This window comes from Podarcis muralis, chromosome 5 (genome assembly GCF_964188315.1).
Source record: "Podarcis muralis chromosome 5, rPodMur119.hap1.1, whole genome shotgun sequence".
NCBI lineage: Eukaryota > Metazoa > Chordata > Lepidosauria > Squamata > Lacertidae > Podarcis > Podarcis muralis.
The window spans coordinates 36,764,699-36,785,886 of NC_135659.1; the positions used below are offsets into that span (position 1 = coordinate 36,764,699).

The window sequence follows — 21,188 nt, forward strand, 5'->3', positions numbered from 1 at the left end:
GTCTGAAGATCTTCTGCATCCTCCCTCTGCCACAATTATCTCCCAATACGAAGACCATGCCTGCATCTCACTGGATGAAGATATCCACATTTTGATTTAGGGCAACAAGCATAGGCATGGGAAGTGGAACATAGGAAGATGTTTTATACCAAATCAGATTGTTAACCCACCTAAGTCTGTATTGTTTACGCCAGTGTTTCCCAAACTTGGGGCTCTGGCTGTTTTTGGACTACAGCTCCCATCATCCCTAGCTAGGAGGACTGGTGGTCAGGGAAGAAAGTTCAGAAACAGCTGGAGATCCAAGTTTGGGAAACATTGCTCTACACTAACTGGCACCAGTTCTCTAGGGTTTCAGACTGTTGTTTTCCGCAGCCCTTCCTCAAGATGCCACCAAGGACTGAACTTGCGACCGTCTGAATGAAAAATATGTTTTCTACCATTAAGTTACGATGCTTTCTCATTTGGGAGGTGTCCCAGAGGGCTTGAACCCAAGGCCTTAGGGCTAGCAGGGATTCACACCTCCTAGCAGGCCCACTGGGGAAAAACAATGGCATGGCTTATTTGAAAGGAAATAGTAAACTCTTCCCCAATATGTAGACAGGTATGGAGGACGAGTGTGAAAGGCAGCGTTCAGTTCTCTTGCGGGAAACATCTTGATTAAGGCTTCTGAAATATTCTCAAGTGCTTGTTTTCTCCAGCTGGCCTTATTTGTGCTTATATGGCAGGAGTTGCAGCTGGTTTTGCCAGCATGAAGTGCAGCTAAGTCTGGAATGTGTGGCAAGGGCCTGCATTCTCATTTGTTTTAATAGGCGATATATAAGCATATTTTCCCTCCATTACTATTTATTAGTTCATGTGTTCTTCAAATCATGACAACAGCCCAAAGCCCCAAAGGCAAGGTGCCGCCTTGCTGAGGAGGGTGCAAACATGATTTCATTACTTCTTATAATGATTTCCACTGAACAAGAGAAAAGACCACGTTTAATAGAGTTCTCCCAGAGAAACTCCTCCAGGTAGTGAAGGCTAATCTCTCACTGTTCTTGACAGAACAGTGGAAGTCTGGTAACATATATATCCCACCTAAACACATATTCGATCATCATATCACACCACTATCCTTCTGGGCGAGCTAACTGAATTGAACTCGACCTTCAGAGCCCTTGGAATGCAACAAAATATCTCTGTTTCCTGACATTTATGGGTGGCTTTTCTGCATGGCTGCCTTTATTGCCTTGAAAATAATGGTGAAAGCTGTGTGTACAAACCAGCTATAAACGCTGACAAATCACGCAAAGGGAAGATAGATTTATTCAGCATGGGTTACTGAAGAACTAAGCTAATCAGATAGAAGATTTACATTCCTCCCCCTTTTTTTTTACAGAAGACTATAGCTTCCTGGGATGTTTCCCTTAACAGCACATAATCATATTCACTTTATGATTTTATTTTAATTCAATTAGCAACCAACAAAAGAAAGCCCTTTCACTTACAAAGAGTGCTTTCTTCTTCAATGTTTCAGTGGATTGATGCATGTAAACCATAGTTAGTCTTCTGCAGACAAAGGATTTTGACTTATGTTGTGATATGCTCCAAACTGTCAGGGAGCTGTCTGGACTGGAAGGAGTGCATCAACCTGTCTGATCAGGAGACAAAACCTTGGTCAGGAGATAGAAGAATGGAATGGAATCAAAGGGCAGGACTGTCACCTGTTCTTCGTGCTGCCCACTTCCTTGCACATGCAATGCACAGTTACCACTTTCCTTACAGAATGGAGTGCCTTCTAGTGGTTGGATACAAAATCCTATCAGTCTCAGCCAGCATAGCCAATGATCAGGGATGATGAGAGGGAGTTGTAGTACAGCAACATCTGGGAAACCACAAGTTCCCCATCCCTGACCAAAAGCAAAATTCAAAACAAATTGGATGGTTCCTCCAATAAAAAAAACTATAAGGAATTTCAGTGTAAAATGACAAAGTGTTTCAATTTCACACATCTCTAACTCTCCAACTCAGCCAATTTTTGGTTGGACTTTTAGCTACTTGCAGGTACAAAAAGTATCTTAGCAATTCCATTGTTTCGTCAAACTGAACATGCAATGGGAATCTTCAGTTTCAAGAGTAGTTTGAGATGCACTTCCTTTCTCTGTTTCTGGTGAGAGGCTCTCCTTGTGGGCCAACAAGTCCATGTACCAGTATCTTTGGGGCACCTTGTCATGCCAAGTTTGTGCCTGTCGCATGACCAGAAGGAGGCAGAAGTTTTTTCTAGGTTGGTGCAGGAGAAACAAGAAATGTGTTACAGGACAGGGCATGTGTAGGGCAGATCTCCTCTCTATGGTTCCGTTGGCTGAGACCCAGAATAGAAGTCTTTGATGCAGTGCTTTTGACCAGGCCACTCCTGAGAAAGTCAACTCAGTATCTGCTTCCAATCTGGAATGAGCACTACATTGTGTGAATTGGGTGTAAGACCGAAACAGCCTCTGCAATACAGACATTTTGAATATCCATGTCATGCAAGGCAGGGAAAGGACCTCCCTCAAACTTGCATGACACTCATCAAATTTGACCAGCCATCACTCTTATCAAATCTGACGGTCCAGTCTCTGTCTTCATGAAAAGCCCTGCATTGCTAGTACACTATACTTCATTGGTTGGGATGAGTTACTTTGTTAGATACTGTATATTATTTGTGCAGGGTTATATTTGTGCTGTTGTCCAACAACAGAAAAACAGCTTTTAACAACTTCTGCAGCATAGTTACCTTCCTTGGCCCCAATGGCCAAAATTTCAGGATTGATCCTAGCATATGCATCCTCATTTTGTATTTTTTCTGGGATCTTCAGAGGATGGGCGGTATAAAAAACATTGTTTGTTTTTAAATATGTTGTACTTTGTGGACATGGTACTCTCTAAAGTCCTTTGCCAAACACCTGTTTGCATTTTGCCACTGTAAAATTCTGCCAACTGTCCCAAGATGAGAGAGAGACTTGGCTCAAAGTTCAGATTTAAGATTCAGTGCACTGAATTTTGGCAAGGGACCATGATCCACACGACGCCTTTTATATTCTTTAAAAATTGACCCTCTCATCCATCGTTCCAATAACTCTTCAGTATTAATAAAACAAAAGAGCTATTTCAATCTAATACATCAGTCTGATGTGATGCCAGTATTTGAAGAAGTGTGATAAATGGAGTTATACTGAAGAACATTTCAGCTAAAATCGTGCTACTTTACTCCCTCGACTAATGAAATGATTAGCCTTAGTTATAGGTCAAGCCCAAGACCCACCTTTGCAGACATGGAACCCCAAAATAAATATTAACTTCACTTCTTAATTTTTAATCATACACTTGCATGCAGTGCTAGAAATTTCCCAGGCGCCAGGCACATTTTGTGACTGGTGTGGGTCTAATTGTGACCATGTGGAGATCTGATGGGAGCTGCAGTCAGAAACATCTAGAAAGCACCAGGTGGGGGAGGGCCGATCTAACCTAATATTGATTCCTCTGGCTGGCAGCAGCTTTCCAGGATGTCAGGCATAGATCCTCCTTGGCCCTACTTTCTGAGATACTTTTACTTGGAGATAATCAGGGATTTTACCTGAGTTACACTCTTTCACCCTGCTATGGGTCCTTCCAAAAAGCACATTAACTTGAAAGTAAATCTTTCTTCCTTATGTAAATGTAGCTGGAATCAGAGACTTAATAACTGCTTCTACTATATATATATTTAACCAAATGTCTTCGTTTGATCATTATCACTGTGTAGCTTTTGCACAGACATCCTGTGCTGAAGTGGGAGTTGCAGATAAGAAAAATAAATCTGAAAGCAGGCTCTTTAACCTCCTGTGAACACAGGCATTAGCAATTTACCACATTCAACTCTGTTGTCAAATTATTAAGATCTCAAATGAGTTTGCACACTCATTACCAGTAGCAGGAGTGTTTAATGGTCAGGCTCTATCATCACAAATCTTCCAAAACTATCCTCCAGGGTCAAAAAAATAGTAGGGAAGATTTCCTTCGTGGGTCTGGAAGTCTCCTCTTTGCCATAAATCTCAACAAATAATGCTGTTTATTTAATTTAAGACTACTCCCCTGAGAGAAATTAATGAGACAAGTTGTCCACTAGTCAAGAGAAAGAACACAAGATCTATCCTATCTTATTTCATCACCAGGTTTAATCATTGTAACTGTTATGTAATGTGACATTCACACATTATTAGAGAAGTTAGAGAACAAATTGCATATCACTCATCAGCCGATCATTTTTCATTTGCTTGCAGACTTCTAAAATTAATGAAGCCTTTCCTTTTTCATTAGATCTATTTTTTATCTTAAAATTGAATATGCTAGCAATCAGGATCTCTTTTTTCCAATTTTCTTATTTTCATACGTGCAACAAACCCTAGAAGGTAAGCTTACAAAGCTTTTCTGTTTTCAATTCCAGGTTTCTAGTTTCTAAAACATTGCAAAAATTAGCTTTCTTGTTGTTTTTAAAAAAACACTCCCCCAAAAGCCCCCCCACATATTGCAAATATTTGCTACGAGACATTGTAGTTACTTGCACTGTTCATTTATCCCCAAATATCATCAGCATTTCTTTATATGATCATCCTAAGGCACACAATTTAGCCGAAGTTAAACACATTTAAATCCTATTTATTTTAATTGAAGTAATAGCTTACCATGTGCTTAACTCTTCTACTGAAACCAAAGGAACTTAGAAGTCTTTAATATGACTTTCAAGACATACAAATAGATGATAGATATAGATAGACACATAGATAGATGATAATGTTTTTGAAAACAAAACAAAACACCACCAAGATCGTGTCACTTCCTATACAGATGGCAATTGCTGGAGCCCATTGCCTTGCCTGCATCTCCCCTCCTCCTGTCAAAGTGAAGTCTGATCTTGCAAAGTGACTGCATAGATTCAAAGTAGCAGAGTAGGATTTGCTGAGGCAGAATACTTAATTGAAGGAGGATTGAAAAGTGGGATCTGTACTGTGGGCAGGATAGGGTGTGAGTAGAATGAACTGTAGGATTGTTGTAAACAGCTATTGCTTAGCCTTCTCCTGCTGAAATATAAGGAATAAGGACCAACACTGGACAACACAGCAAAACACCTTTGTGGTGTTTTAAGAAGCTCTGTACTGCATCCAATATTTGTCCTATTTAGAGTCAGGGCTGGCCCATCCATGAGGCAAGGTGAGATGACTGCCTCGGGCAGCAGGAATAAGATCTTCCATCAACCCTTCTTCCTTGGCAGGGAAGGGAGTGACATTTTGGGGCCAGTGTGGTGTAGTGGTTAAGAGCGGTGGACTTCTAATCTGGTGAACCGGGTTCACTTCCCCTCTCTTCCACATGCAGCTGCTGGGTGACCTGGGCTAGTCACACTTCTCTGAAGTCTCTCAGCCCCACTCACCTCACAGAGTGTTTGTTGTGGGGGAGGAAGGGAAAGGAGATTGTTAGCCACTTTGAGACTCCTTAGGGTAGTGATAAAGCAGGATATCAAATCCAAACGCCGCCTCCTCTACCTCAAGTGTCAAAATGTATTGGGCCTACTTAGAGTAGACCCATTGCAATCAATGGACATTACTAACTTGGATTCATTCCTTTTAATAGGTCTACTCTGGGTACAATATAGCTGGGGACAGTCTAGTCGGTGGTATCCAATACTAGTCCTACTCAGGGCAGACCCACGGAAGTTAAGAGACATGATTAATTTAGGTTTGTTAATTTAAATGGGTCCACCCGGAGTAGGACTTATTTGAAAACAACCCATTATTTCTAATTCATATGAACTGGTTACTTCTATTGATTGGCCAGAGAGAGATTTGTGGTTGCCAAAACCTAGGAAAGTTCTAAGGAAACATCTGCTTCGGCTTGGTTAAATTCCAATAAAGATATGGGTCCTGCTCATGCAGAAAGGGGAATACAACTTCCATAATCCTAGACCCAAACTGGCTAGGGTTGATTGGAGTCCAACAGCACCTGAAGATCACAGGTTCCCCATCCTTGTCCTCAGGTTTACTATTATCCTTGGGTTGTCCTACCTGTTTCCCACACACTTTAGTGTGTAAGCAGGCTGGATGGCGATAGCACTGACTATGATGACAGGATTCTCACCCCTGTCTGGTGTGTAAGTTAGCAGAGCAGCTCACAGTCAAAGTAGTGCAGATATCCCCATCATTTAGCCTCCAGAAGACGAGATAAGAGAAAAGAGGCACATTGCTGGGCAAGAATTGCAGGATGCAAAATTCTTCCAAGAAACATGTCCCTTAAGGAGCTACATGATTTTTGTCATACACACACACCACACACATACAGAGGAAGCCTCGTAAAAAGTACTTGCCTTTAAATATTTCACCACTTCAGACAATACTTTGAAAGCACAACTTGTCACTGTCTCTATCTGAGCTATGGTACTTTGAAAGTCTCCTGGGGAAACCTGTCATGTGGAGATTGTACCAGGACAGTATTGTTCGCGTCAAATTATATAACCTATTTTTCAGTCACAGCACAATATGGTAAAAGAGGAATGTCCACACTAAATAATTTATCTTCTCCACTGTCTGTCAAGAGCTGAGTTAAAATATTTATTTTTATTTTTTATTTTAAAAATATTAAAAGTACAGTATACAAGATGCCAAAGGGGTTATACGGAAACCACCCAAAGTTACTTAGTACAACAGCAGTCAGCTCCTGAAATAAGTCTGTCGCATTAAAGATAACACCTGATTTATCCTTCTTACGTGAACAAGTGGGGAAAGGTTTGCGATCCAATAAAGAGGGGGTGCGATGATAATTCATCTAAGTACAAAATAGTTAATTCCTTCTTGGACACTCTGTTAGGTACAGTGCACAGAAAAGGAGAACTGTTCATCCAGCAGAATATCCCTTGTTGAGCACCTTGTTGGGGTGCAGCTTCTTATGTCCACAGGACAGGTGTCAGAAAACGGAATCATTGGGCGCCTCCCAACAGGGGACTCACTGCTGACACCCAGAGCCCCAGGGTCTTGGTCTTGCTCCTCCTTCTCTATGCTATTGCTGCCTGATCACCTAATCACCAATCTAAATCATGTATGCATTAACAGGAATGAATAGATGGAAGAGCATCCTTCATTTGCCTTGTCCTTCTGCTTGGCAATTGGACAGATTGATCCAGATGAAGAAGACAAGTGAATACATAGAAGGATCGGTGCTGAAGAGGAAGCCAGCCCACTCACAGAAGGGGTCCAATGAGACCAGCTTGCCTAGGGGCTCCCCAAAATAGAGCTGGCACTGAACACTTCTCATGGCATACTGGGGTACCCATATTTGTGTACCGGAAGTCTATATGTAATAGCATATGGGTATGTGGGGCTTAATCAAATTTAAATGGATAGTGGTGGCATTATGAACATCTCTGATTTAGGTATGTTCTCCTTCTGTTTGGCTTTAGCCATATACATTATGATTAACACATGCTCTTGGGAAAATAAACCCATGGTCTGAAATTCAGGGGAATCAACTACCTCCCAATAAATGGTGTTTATCTCGAAACAAGGCCAATGAAAAAATTACCAGATGGGAATTGATGAAACTACTGTCAGTGCAGATGTCACAATCCAGAAAGTCATCTGCTAACATTAAAACACGGCCCCCATAACATGAAACAGGTCTAGTAATGTGGTGCATGTATCATATTTTATTTTAATAGATGTCCATTTTAACAATGCAGAGAATTTAAAGATGCACAAGCACACATTTGGCAACTTATTGTGGTTCAGTCATTACATTTCTACAAGCTGGAGTCCTTACATGCACTGGTTTTGCAGGCAATTTTACAGACACACACAAAATGCACATTACGACAGCCACAGAGCAGAATTGAGCCCAATTATTCTTAATCAGTGGTCTTACTTTCTTGCACCATCCTCACTAAAACAGCCAGCAATCCCATGTCTGTAAAACAGGCTATGAAGCTGTTTATACGGAGTCAAACCATTGGCCTGTTGTATATTCTGGCTTATGGCAGCTTCCTAAGTCGCTGCTTAAGACCATTTTTTAAAGTAGTAATACCAGCGATTAAAACTGGATGCAGAGTATGTGCTCTTCTGCTGAGCTATGGTTCTTCCCATAGCAATAGCAAGGGGTGTTCTGAACAAACCATGGACAGATCAACATGGCAAGAGAGCTGCTGCACAACTGAGCCCAAAATCAAATTCCACACTGGGTATGGGAGCCCAAAAGGGTATTTCAATAAGTGCTCACTGTGGAAACACTTATGTTCCTTCCTGCAATCACGCACAGCATTCTAAATTCTCTAGAATCATTCAACTCTTGAATGCTTTTTATTTATGCAGTGGTATTCCCTTCAGAAGCTCCAGCTGGCTGGTGCAAATTTAGTCATCACCTTTGCTGCCTCTCCTGGTAATTTTGTAGCACTAATAGCAGAGGAGTCCTATCCACACTCTGCATGCTACACAAAGGAGTCCAGACAGCAGGATGGGGCAAGTGACATTATCAGTGCACACTCAGCACCTTTGCACAGATCCAATGATGCTTCTGGGCACTAAACATTCCAATGACCACAAGTTTAGCCACAAATTCCCTTCCTAAATGTTACCTGTACAACCTCCCTAGCAAATTTGGGCAGGAGAACATATTCTTCTGTGGAGGCCTGGGGGTTGGTTTTGCTCATTTTCAAGGACCATCAATGTTGAATAACAGACTGGTAGATCAGCTTAAACAACAATACATATGAGCACTGGGACTAAAGATTTGGAGTTATTGTACCTCCAAAACTTCAAAAACAGAAAACAGCTAGACAGCGTTTGCCAAGATCCAAAGTGCGTGGATCTTGCCCACCTTGCCCACATAAGTCTAAAATAGCATCAAACTATGCACCTTGTTTCTATGAATCTGAAAGTATCTGGAACACAGATGGCACTGTGGGTTAAACCACAGAGCCTAGGGCTTGCCGATCAGAAGGTCGGCAGTTCGAATCCCCGCAACAGGGTGAGCTCCCGTTGCTCGGTCCCAGCTCCTGCCAACCCAGCAGTTCAAAAGCACGTCAAGTGCAAGTAGATAAATAGGTACCGCTCTGGCTGGAAGGTAAATGGCATTTCCATGTGCTGTTCTGGTTTGCCAGAAGTGGCTTAGTCATGCTGGCCACATGACCCGGAAGCTCTATGCAGGCTCCCTCGGCCACTAAAGTGAGATGAGCCCGCAACCCCAGAGTCGTTCGCAACTGGTCCTAACAGTCAGGGGTCCCTTTACCTTTACCTTTACTATGCACCTTGTTTCTATAAATCTGAAAATATTTGCTTAGTGTTTTGTCACCATAATCCACCTATATTCACCTGGGCACACAGAATTTCACTCCTGAAATGCTCTGCGTTTTGGGGTTGTTGTTTTTGTTTTTTGTTTGGTGCTGCATATTTGTCATGAGATTCATTAGCTCCAAACAATAAAGCAGACACATTTGACTGAAAATAAAAGGCCTGCGGCAACCATAAGCAGCAGAAATCTGTGCATGGAAGGAAATCATAGACATGCTTCTTGATGCTCTGAAACCAGCCAAAGTACAGGAGTTCTGCTTCGACAGCTCAGGGAAGCCAATAAAGAAATGCTGGGCTTTAATTATTGAGGCCAAGGGGCACTTGCTACTTCTTCACAATATGCCGCTCAGATGCCTCCATCATTCAAAGAACCTTAAGACTGACATGATAAACAGTGACGGAATTCCAGGCAGCAAAATGCCCCCGAGTCCCTTCTTCTTTCAGTGTTGACCTGACAGTTATGGGAAGGTGGGGAGACAGGGAGGGAGAAAGAAACTATGAGATTACAGAAGCACAGTCCATTGCACGTTCCCTTGGGCTTGCAGGTACCCTTCTTATTAATACTATGCACTGCATTATTACATGCTTGCTAAAACTGGCATAGTTAATACTATGGAACACGCTCTCGCAGGAGGCAGTAATAGCCACCAACACAGAAGGTTTTAAAAGGGGTGTAGACAAATTCATAGAGGGCTATTGCAAGAGACTAGCCACAATGACTAAGCTCTATCTCCACAGCTGGAGGCAGTAATGCTTCTGAATACTGCTTGCTGGGAGCCACAGGAGGGGAGAGGGTTCTTGTGCTGCAGTCCTGCTTGTGGGGTTTCCCACAGCCATCTGGTTGGCCACTGTGAAAACACAATGCTAGACCAGGTCCATCAAGTTCTTCTTCTGTTTTTATCTCTGAGGGCCGTTTCAATTTTCAGCAAGCTATATTAGCTCTGCAAGGAGGGAAAAAATATTTATCCTTTCATATGCAGTCCAGTTCTGGGTGCCACAATTTAAGAAGCATATTGAGAAGCTGGAATGTGTGCAAAGGAGGGCAACCAAGATGACCAAGGGGCTGGAAACCAAGCCTTATGAGGAATGCTTGAAGGAGTTGGAAGAGACTGAGAGGAGATACGATAGCCATCTTCAAATTTCTCAAGGGCTGTCACGCGGAAGATGGACCAAGCTTGTTTTTTCCTACTCCGCAGGCTAGGAACCACACCAATGGTTTCAAGTTATAAGAAATGAGATTCCAGCTGAACATTGGGAGGAACTTTCCGACAGTAAGAGTGAAAAGGACTCCCTCAGGAGGTTGAGGACTCTCCTTCCTTGGATGTTTTTAAACAAGAGCTGGTATGGTCATCTGTCATGTATGATCTAGTTGAGACTCCTGCACTGCAGGGTGTTGGACTAGATGACCCTTGGGGTCCCTTCCAACTCTATGATTGATACAAGGATTCGGACCTTCTTCCCCATTCATTATATTGCATCTCAACAATGAGCTTCATACTGTCTGCACTTCTAAGGGCATTCTCCTTTGCTCTCCTTACTTGCACATTAATTTATAAATGACAGGCACAAGAAGCAAATTTATGCTGGGGTGATTCCATCAGGCATAGTTCTACTTGACCCCTCACAATTCACTGAGGATATGTAGAGTGTCATCTGAACATCCTTGGTTCTTATATTCCAGAGCTGAGGAATACAGTGAGAAGGCTACATTCCCTTCTGGGCAATTTTCAAAGAGCCACATGTCAGTGGTGGGTGGGGCCAGAGGCAAAAAATCAGGGCAACAGATGCAAATTTGTACCAGTAGACTAGTTTCTACACACATTCACACACACACACACACACACACACACGCACACACACACACCCTCTTTGTTCATCATCCAGGTAAGGAAGAAGCATTATCTGAGTTCAAGGACGCATTCCAGCCAGGGAAAAACACTTGGGAGTGTGAAGCAAGACAAGGGCAGAGTTCTGAGGGCCAAAGAGAGAGAAAGAGAGAGGGGGCGCACTGGAGGGCTGTGTTTCAATGCAGGCCTGAGGTTTCCAACCCCTGTCGCATCCCTTTCTCCCTTCACTAGGAAGGATGAACTCACATGACAAACCCTCATATACTTCTCTAAGGGTTATCTGAAAGTCAGAAAATGACAAGAATGAAATGGGTTGCTCCTCAATGGCTACCAACTTTCCCCTCATGTGCTTCAACCGTGCAGAAAGTCAGGAGGCGAAGCTTTACTCATCTTTGCATTGACAAGCCAGGAAGTGCTTCACCTGGTGCATTTTTGCCTGTCAAGGTGGTGTTAAACCCTGCTAGGTGAGGAAGGAAAATGAAAAAGGTTGGCAATGCTCAACCCTTATTTCCAAGGCTGAATTAAAAGTATGAACAATGCTTTAATTATGATGTTCCCTGGTAATTAATGGCATGGGAGCCATTTATCTTTAATGTCTCTTCCCTAAATATAAACCTTCCAACTTCACTGGAATGAGATTTTAAAGTAATTACCACTCCATCAAAGTAGTTTTTAATACCCAGCTGAGATTTAATTTGAACACACTCCTCTAACCAGAACGATATTATATTGAGTCATATACAATATTATAATGTATTGGCAGTCCCCGCTTTGATTTTATGAAGATGTAAATAAGCCTAGCACCCATTCAAAACAAATTGAAGCATCCCTGTTGTGCACCAACCTAGGGCTCCTTCCAAACCAACTCCATTGTGAAAAGCAAATGTGGGGAAGCAAGCCAGAAAATGGTGGCCAAGTCCCACAGCAAAGAAGGTATAAGGATATATTGGCTGTGTGTATGATTTGCACTTGCTTCCCAACTGTCAGGGCTGAGTGGTAGGCAGAACTCTGAGATGAGCTGGGAGCTATACCAGTCAGACTGGAGCTGAGAGACAAAGTCAGGACTAAAAGGCAAGTTGGGATCAAAGGACAAACAACAAAAAGGACATAGGGTGCAGGAAGCTGTCCTTTGCAGTGTCTATTGGTCCATCTAGCGCAGTCTTGTCTACAGACTCCAGCAGCTCTCCAGGCAGGAATCTCTCCCAGTCCTACCTGGAGATGCAAAGGACTGAATCAGGGACATTTTGCATGCAACAAAGATGCTGCACCACTGAGCTATGGCCCTACAGATACAGGGACACACCAAAGCTCAAGACAGCAGCTTTTCGGACTGGGCACACATAGTCAACTGCAAATTATTGCTGGGTTGAACTTCCCTCTCCATCTAACATGGGAGCATTTCCATCCATGAATTCTCTCCATTTTGTCCGCTAAGGAAGCAGCTTCTCTAATGAAAGACTGTGACAGAAGTATGGCTGGTGTGTCAGCATGTGGGTGGTGCTGAGCCACATTAAAGTATGCACTGGGTACACTGCTAGGACAGACTAGGCTTCCTTCTTCACCCAAGTTTTACACACCTGAAATGGCTTCTTTCTAGGTGGTGTTACTTGGGAGTCCAATAAGAGCTGAACAGTTGGGGCAAAGCCATTTCGGGGAATAAGAGCAAGTGAACAGAAGCACTGGGCATGCCCTTCATGCAACCTGTGCTGTGCTTAACCTCCTTCTGTAGCTGATCAAGCTCTAGTGTCACTTTACAAAATGCTGGGGGGAATCAAGCTTGCCAGACAGTTATTTTTTCCCCCACCCAAAAGCTCTGATTCCCCCTAACTTAGTGGTGGGTTGTCATTACTAATGCAATCGGGGGAGTGCACTCTACACAAACCTAAAGGTGTTTTCTTCATTATGATGGTGGTGGTGGTGGTTGCTGCTGGTGGTACTACTGCACATGAAATAAGCTAACCATTATTAATGTCCATATCTAGAGCTCTGAGACAAATTAAATATTCTCTTGCTCCTCCTTCCCTCTGGTCCTATGTCTGGGTATTCCAAATCACCACATTCTTTTTGAAACACCCATAAAGACAGGCTGAAAAAGGTTTAAATTAGATGTGTGGTCTGTCTGCTGTGTGTAAATATAGAAAACAAAATGCATAGTTGCAATATTTTTACGAGGTGTACATGGGCATTTCTTAGCAGAGCACGTCTCTATGGGAGCCCCTAAGAATCCAGGGCAAGACAAGCAGGGTTTGAAATCCTTGAGACAAGTTATGCCTGGTCTGTAACTGTGGTTCAAGAAGGCTAGACATTCTTTTCCTTAGGCTAGGGTGCTGCTAAGCAAGCTGTTTCTGCTTCCATTGCACTTAAAGGGTTTTGGTAGTGGGGAGGGGCAACACAGATCATTATGTTAAAAACAGAAAATCCCAACAGATGTCTAATGTTACAAAAATAATGCAAATGCATAGTTCATTACTCTGTCTTTTCCCTGGCAAATGTGCATATATCAATGTCAACCTGGCAAAGCATTTACTGAACAGAAATGAAAAGATGGGGTAGCCCGGCCTGGGAACTGTCAGGAGAGAGACAGATAGGGGAAATGGGTACACACACCATACCTTTAAAGCACACTTGAAGCACATTACTTCCCACAAAGAATTCTGGGATAACAAACAGAATTCTGGGCACTGTAGTTTGTTAAGGGTTGGTGGAAATTTGGGACTACAGGATCCCAAATTCTTTGAGGGGGAAAAAGCTATAGCATGTACACAGCCTGAGTATTCCACCCAACCTAAAAAAAAATCACATATGTGTAAGTACGTCAGAAGCTGCCTTATCACTGGTCCACCTGCTTCAGTACTGTCTACACGCTGATTGGCCGCAGATCTCCATGTTTTCAGCAGAAGTCTTTCCCAAACATTTTTCTCACCCTTACGCTAGTGCAACAGCACTTGCGCCGTCAGTCCAGAGAATGCTGAATCGGGACCTACAGTTCTAGCAAATGTATGAATGCAGAAAGTATGGATTGAATGAATTTCCTTACTTTTGGCAATCCCACTCCCATTGGAATCAATAAGACTTCCAAGATCAGACTGGGCCTATAATGTGCAGAAAAGCCAGGTGTTTCATACTTATAGTAAATGAACTAATTTATTAACTCTACTAATCAAAATTAATGTCACACTTTCCCTCCTGGAAAGTAAATCATTAGGGGTGTATGGGTGAACTGTGCCTTCAACATTCACTCAGAAAAATCAGTGTGCCTCAGTTTTTGTAAGTTTGCAAAGCAGTGTTTTATAGAATATCTCTAGCCAATGCCTATTTGGAAGCAAATTTCACTGTAAAAATCTAACAGCAAGTGTATTCAGTCAACAGCAACAAAACATATCTAATTTTGGCAGCATCGTTATATATTTTTGAAATTTTGAAATTGCACATATTGCTAAGAGCTCATACAGCACCTCTATATGGATTTTAGAACTAGTGCTATCATAGAAAATAGGCCCTAACCACAAGGATCTTTTCTTCACGAAGCATTACCATGGCAGACCCTCCAAGTGTCCCTATTTTCCAGGGACAGTCCCTGATTTACAGAAGTCATCCCAGTTTCTGATTGATCCTGGAATGTCCCACTTTTCCTTAGGACATTCCTGTTTTCATCAGAGAAATATTGGAGGGTATGGAGTTATGCAACCCGAAGCCAATGAGATAAGTAACTATACAATCTTTAGAAGACTTCTGAAGGTTTTATTATGATTTCATATATATTGGAAGCCGTCCAGAGCGGCTGTGGAAGCCAGTCAGATGGGTAGGGTATAAATAAAACCGTTGTTGTTGTTGTTGTTGTTGTTGTTGTTGTTGTTGAATAGGACATCCCTATTTTCATTGAAGAAATGTTGGCGGGTATGCCATGGAATAGAAAACCTAAAAACAATCTTAGCTCCTCAATTCTAATCGCATTTACATGAGTGCAAGTTATTGGATTTCAGTGGAACTTTTCTCTTGTGTAAATGTAGCTAGGGATATTGCTGTAAACCATTTATTATTTGTAAAACTCTGATTTGTTTTTAATCCTGAATTTAGGGCCAAACAAACATACATCGAATGGCCCTGTTGGCATTCCCCTGGATGTTCTAAGTGCATTTTCAAGGCAATAATGTGTTTACAAATGCCTGATACATTAAAACGTTTTGAGAATGGTAGCTGATCTGATTCAAACAAGGGAGAAATGAGAACACTACACAAGTACTGGCTATTGAATTAATGAAAGCAAAACAAAGTCAATTCACCAGGGGCAACTGCTGTGGATTACCCAGATTCAGCTAGCGTGCTTCTTAAATGCTCGTCCTGTTAAGACTAATTTAAAGAGAATGAAATGAGAACAGGAGAAACCTGATGCTCTTCAATTAGCATTTGAGTGTGGAATGTTTACAGCAAACCATTGGAAGAGTAGGGCTTAAATTGTATTCAGTGGAAGGCATACTCACAACTGGTGGTTCGGCGCATTCTCGAAATACTGCTGATTATACCTGTGCCCAGAAGATTGAGAAAGCTGTCTTAAAGGATTACAACCTCCAGGCTTACATTTCCGATTTGTACAACCGCTGAAGGGCATCGAGCAAAAACATTTTGCGAAGATACAGTACCATGTATGCATCTCAAGTGCTGCTTCCTGGCATCCATGAAAGCAACAAACTGGCCTTAGCGTACAACAAACCAGGGACAAGTGCATTTAAAGAAAAGGAAACACTTTTGTATCCCTCAGATGAAAACAGACTATTCTTCGGGAACAGAAAGGCTTGTTCTGATAAAGAAACTTGATTGATAACTGTGCTGACCCTCTGAAGGCCATAACACAGAGACTTGCAGATGGCGCAGATAATGTCAAAAAAATTCCTTACAAGGATTCCCATCTCCTTTTATAAAGGATGCTGTGGTTCAGTTTATGATTACGACACATTTCCCCCCCCCCCCTGCTCCAGAGAAGAATGTGTTCTGCTCTGAGGAGTTTGGGTGCTTTCGTTTGGACAGCCCCAGACCCAGTTTATAACAGCAGCGCCACATTTGGTCGGCAAATATTGCGCAAATATATGAGGCAGGGAAAGAGTTAAAATAATACGTAGCTTTGTAATTGACCAAATTAGGCAAGAGCAGCCGGAGAGGCAGTGCTAATTCTAGTAATTATGTGTAAGTGCCAATGCCACATATTGAATAATAAAGCTAGTATCACCAATGCTGTGATATTCTGTACCTAACTAGAATGATTGAAGTCAACTGGTTGGGGCTGATATGAAAACACAAGGTCCCCATCTCTGCTCTAAGCCAAGGATTTGTGTTAAAGCAGGCATCCCCAAACTCAGCCCTCCAGATGTTTTGGGACTACAACTTCCATCAGCCCTAGCTAACAGGACCAGTGGTCAGGGATGATGGGAGTTGTAGTCCCAAAACAGCTGGAGGGCCGACTGGAGATGCCTGTGTTAGAGAATTCCATCTCTCTTTCTTCAGATCCAAACCATAAGGAGGATGTGAAGCAACATAGGACTGGGTAAGCATAGTAGGCCACCATGGGACCCTGTTCTTCTGATGTAAACTGTTCAACTGATTTAATATTTTATTATTATATTGTTGTCCCCTGTCCTTTCCAATCAAGGGGAGGGGTAAGGAATCTTATAAATTAAAAATGTAGGTAAAGAAAGTTTAAGCCCAGCATTATACCTTCGTACACCCAGGGGCCATAAGGCTAGGACAAGTTCTTAAAATGCTAGTCGTAGTTCTTTTAAAAAAGAACAAACGTGTAAATGCTACCCATGCCATAGTGACTTTCAATTCCTTGAAGATCTTCTGTACTGTATTATTATGGTAACTAAGCGTAATGTTCCTAATCTTTGGATTTAACCCTGCCAGATCCTATTTTCCTGCATTTTTGTCATCAGTCAGACATTTGCTTTCATACCACACTGAAATGCATATACAATCCTGCAATAAAATTCTCACGAGGTGGCCTTGCTGCTTCTAAGAATATCAGCAGAGAGGGGGGAAACATGAATAGCAGCATGTGAAAAGGAGTCGCAGCAAGAGGTAAGCAACTTCAGTCTCTTTCGCATTCAGCATTTGCATTTTGTACATTATTTATTGCTACCATCAAAAGTTCTAATCCTTAAGGAACCATTCTCCATGCAGTCCTCTTGTCCTCTTTGAAAGCACACGGCACTCCAGGTAGCTTTATTCCAATAGAGCCACATAAATTTTTAACTTTTTCATCTCCAAATATGACACGTATTGCCTTGAGCCCCAAAGTATGAATTCCTCAATAACTCGGCTTCTTCTCGGGAGTAGTGCTAAGGGACATTTCCTTTGGTGAGCAGACAGGAGAGAAGTGGTTTTTTAAACTGGATACATATCTATAACCCCCCCCCCCACACACCCCTACCTTCAGGTATAGCATCTGATTCACGAATATTTATGGCTTTGGCATATGGTTATATTTTTGAATTCTTTCTGCTCTGCTTGATAGATCATGCATTTTCTCTCTCTCTCTCACACACACACACAGTGGGCCCACCACTTAAGGATTTGGTTCGGGGTGTGTGTCTGTGCATAAAGACAACATTGTGCAATGTTAGGAACCCCAGGAACCTACAAGGTGGGTTTCCCCTGCTCTCCATTTATTTATCTAGCTCACCCCCACCCCCAATGTAAGGTTGCGATTGCACAAGTAAAGCGAGCGCAAGTTGTGGGTTTACTGTATGTCAAATTGCAAGATGCCTGGAGATTTCTTTCCACCTTTAAGTACATAAAACAAAGCCTAGGCTTTTGACATATCCCTCACACAACAACGTATGTTTCGTATCCTCTGAAACCAATTTTCTCACTGCCACACGTGACTGTTCTTTCATTAATTTAGCACATTCCAATCCTGCTTTCTCACCCACAGGTAAGTCCACAAAGTAGCAAACAAAACTTTAAAACAGAAACCAAAATTAAAACAAAGACCCAACAGCAAATACCAGCAGTTAAATAAATCACACCAAAAACAGCTGATCCACAGTATCTTTTGCAATGAAAGTGTCTAGATCTGCTGCCCACAAAATGAAGAACAAGCAAACTATGCAAACTTCCTTGGGAAGCAAAATTTCAGCTTCTTGGTGCCGCTACTGAGAAGGGCTTGCCACACGCCCCATTGAGTTCAACTGGATTTACTCCCAGGTATGTGTATAAAGGCTTCATGTGCTAATAGGAGACTTATTTTTCATTCAATCAAAAATTATTAGTACTATCTGAAGTGAGCTGGTTTCCAGTGAAACTCCACCTTATCATTTATTTATTTGATACATTCTTACCCAGTCTTTTAGGTCAATGTCTTCATGCTGAAGAATTACCTATTTGTCCCTTAAACAATTATTTTCCATTAATATGTTATATCTACCTACCTACCTACCTATGATATCCAGTTTTTCATGAGATGTCAGCATCCTTCTCTCCAAAACTACCTCCAGAGGTTATTTCTGATTCCCCCCCCCCCCCAGTCCTTAAAAGAGAACCTCACTTTTCCCTTTTCTAGGCTCTTTTGTTCTCTGTCTTGGTTTAGCTCATTATATGCCTGACAGTTCTTTTATTACAAGATTTCATTTTGAATCTGGTTTTCTCCCTGTCTCATTATGTGCTCTCTCACAAGCTCCATGTCTCGGGTTTGTACTCTTTCCCTTTCCCTGTCTTGACAATTCCCTTATTAGTAGATTGGATTCTGCTTTTGTTATATGTTGTCTGGCTTTATTCCCTCACACCTTTTTTTCTCCCTGGCATCTTATTTTCCTCTTCCCTCCCGCCAAGTCTTCATTCCTCCTTCCTAAAAAAACTGGCATTTTAATTCTGTTTGCCATTCCACAGAAACTTGCACCTGTACAGTGGTACCTCAGGTTAAGTACTTAATTCGTTCCGGAGGTCCGTACTTAACCTGAAACTGTACTTAACCTGAAGACCACTTTAGCTAATGGGGCCTCCCGCTGCCGCCGCGCCGCCTGAGCACGATCTCTGTTCTCATCCTGAAGAAAAGTTCTTAACCTGAGGTAATATTTCTGGGTTAGCGGAGTCTGTAACCTGAAGCATATGTAACCTGAAGCATATGTAACCTAAGGTACCACTGTATATGCCAAGGGGCTGGGGGCAGAAGATCTGGATCTGCTGGTGGGACTCTGGGTGATTTGCAATAGGTGGGCAAGGATTTCTGAATCCAAACCATTTTGGCAATAGCAGAAACGAAATTACTCTCCCCTTGTTAAAATTAAGAAAGCTTGAGATAAGCAGGAGCAAGTTTTTGTACAGAAGGTGTAATAACTGGTTCTGAAGGAATGGAGGCATGGGTTCATACCCTACTACTGAAACCATGTGATATCTGGTTCTCAGGTGTTCTGTGCAACAAACTCAGTGATGCTCACAGCTCCCATGCAGCTTAAAAGTTTATCCAAAGAAAAGCAAGTACAAACACACATATCAAGAGAAGGAACACTAGACCAAAGTATTTGCCTGATTAAATACTTTTCACATTTGCTGGCAAGTGGAGATTTGAACCCACGTCTCCCTGGTTCTAGTCAAGCAGTCGAAACACTATATACTATACTGGGTCATGATGTTCCGCATATGAGTTTTCCAGAGGCATCTGGCAGGATGCTGGAATTAGATAAAACCTTTGTCTGATGCAGCAAGGCTCTTGTTAGGATTTTAAGTAATCAATAAATATTTAGAAATAATCATAGTAGCAACAGTAGGAGAACTTAGCTAGACCACCATTAACTAAGGCTCAGTTTCTTCAAAGGCACAATCTTTTCTATTAATCCAAAACATGATGCTGCCTATTCGGGCTAACTTCATGCTCCGCCACTAGAAATTTATATACATTTTTTAAAATGTCATTTTTGCAGAGCTTATGAAGGGCCTGCCTTGAGGCTCTCAGATGCTCAGTGAAAATTACCTATTTTGTTACCTTCAGCTTTGCTTTTTGTTGGGCTCCCCCCACCCTCTAGCGAAGTGTAAATTGAGACAGCATTCACATAGCTTGAAAAGAAGGGAATCTTTCAGCCAATTGAGCGGAAGCTGGTGTCACAGTCCTGAGCAATAATGACCTTTTAAAGAATGCAGAGTCAATATTTCTTAGCTAGATTGCAGCATCTGTATTCAGTGCAACAACCATCAGCAGTATCCAATACAAGCTTTAAATGTAATGTGTGCATATGCAAGGCATAGGTTACACACACACACACACACACACACACACTACACTACACTACATAATGGAGTCAAGTGCTAGGACGTTCATAAAAATAAGATTGTACCCCGGCACTGAAAAGACTCTTGAAATAAACTTCATTAATTAGCTCTAGTAAATAGGTATGCAAATGTTTTGGCAATTCAGTTTGTCCCATGGAATTTATATTTAGCTTGTTTCAAGCAAGATTCCATATATTTAAGGTTAAATAATGATTTAAGGTTAAATAATGAGGGGACGCAGGTGGTACTGTGGCCTAAACCACTGAGCCTCTTGGGCTTGCCAATCAGAAGGTCGGTGGTTCACATCCCCGCGATGGGGTGAGCTCCCGTTGCTCGGTCCCAGCTCCTGCCAACCTAGCAATTCAAAAACATGCCCCAAAAGTGCAAGTAGATAAATCAGTACCAGAAGCAGCTTAGTCATGCTGGCCACATGACCCGGAAAAACTGTCTGCAGACAAACGGCCTGTAAAGCGAGATGAGCGCTGCAACCCCAGAGTCGTCTGTGACTGGACTTAACTGTCAGGGGTCCTTTACCTTTACTTTTAAATGATTCCCACATCTTTATACACATACACACAAACACACACACACACCCTCAGCAGTTTGCTGGGAAAACAGGTACTACAAATCTACACATGCAGAATCTTTCTACTAGATCAGGCATAGGCAAACTCGGCCCTCCAGATGTTTTGGGACTACAATTCCCATCATCCCTGACCACTGTTCCTGTTAGCTAGGGAGCATGGGAGTTGTA

At 42.2% G+C, this 21,188-nt stretch overlaps 1 protein-coding gene across 3 annotated transcripts in view; it reads right to left on the bottom strand.

Moving 5' to 3' along the window:
* The window catches only part of ST6GALNAC3 (ST6 N-acetylgalactosaminide alpha-2,6-sialyltransferase 3), a 238,857-nt gene that overhangs the window by 148,690 nt on the left and 68,979 nt on the right, over nucleotides 1-21,188 (bottom strand). The window contains exon 1 of one of the 3 annotated variants that reach the window (XM_077928569.1): nucleotides 1,491-1,655. The exons of the other annotated variants lie outside the window; for them this stretch is intronic. Coding sequence (XP_077784695.1) covers nucleotides 1,491-1,541 — 51 coding nt within the window. The 5' untranslated portion in view covers nucleotides 1,542-1,655. Of the gene's footprint in view, nucleotides 1-1,490; nucleotides 1,656-21,188 lie in introns of those variants that run through there. 3 annotated transcript variants of the gene reach the window in all.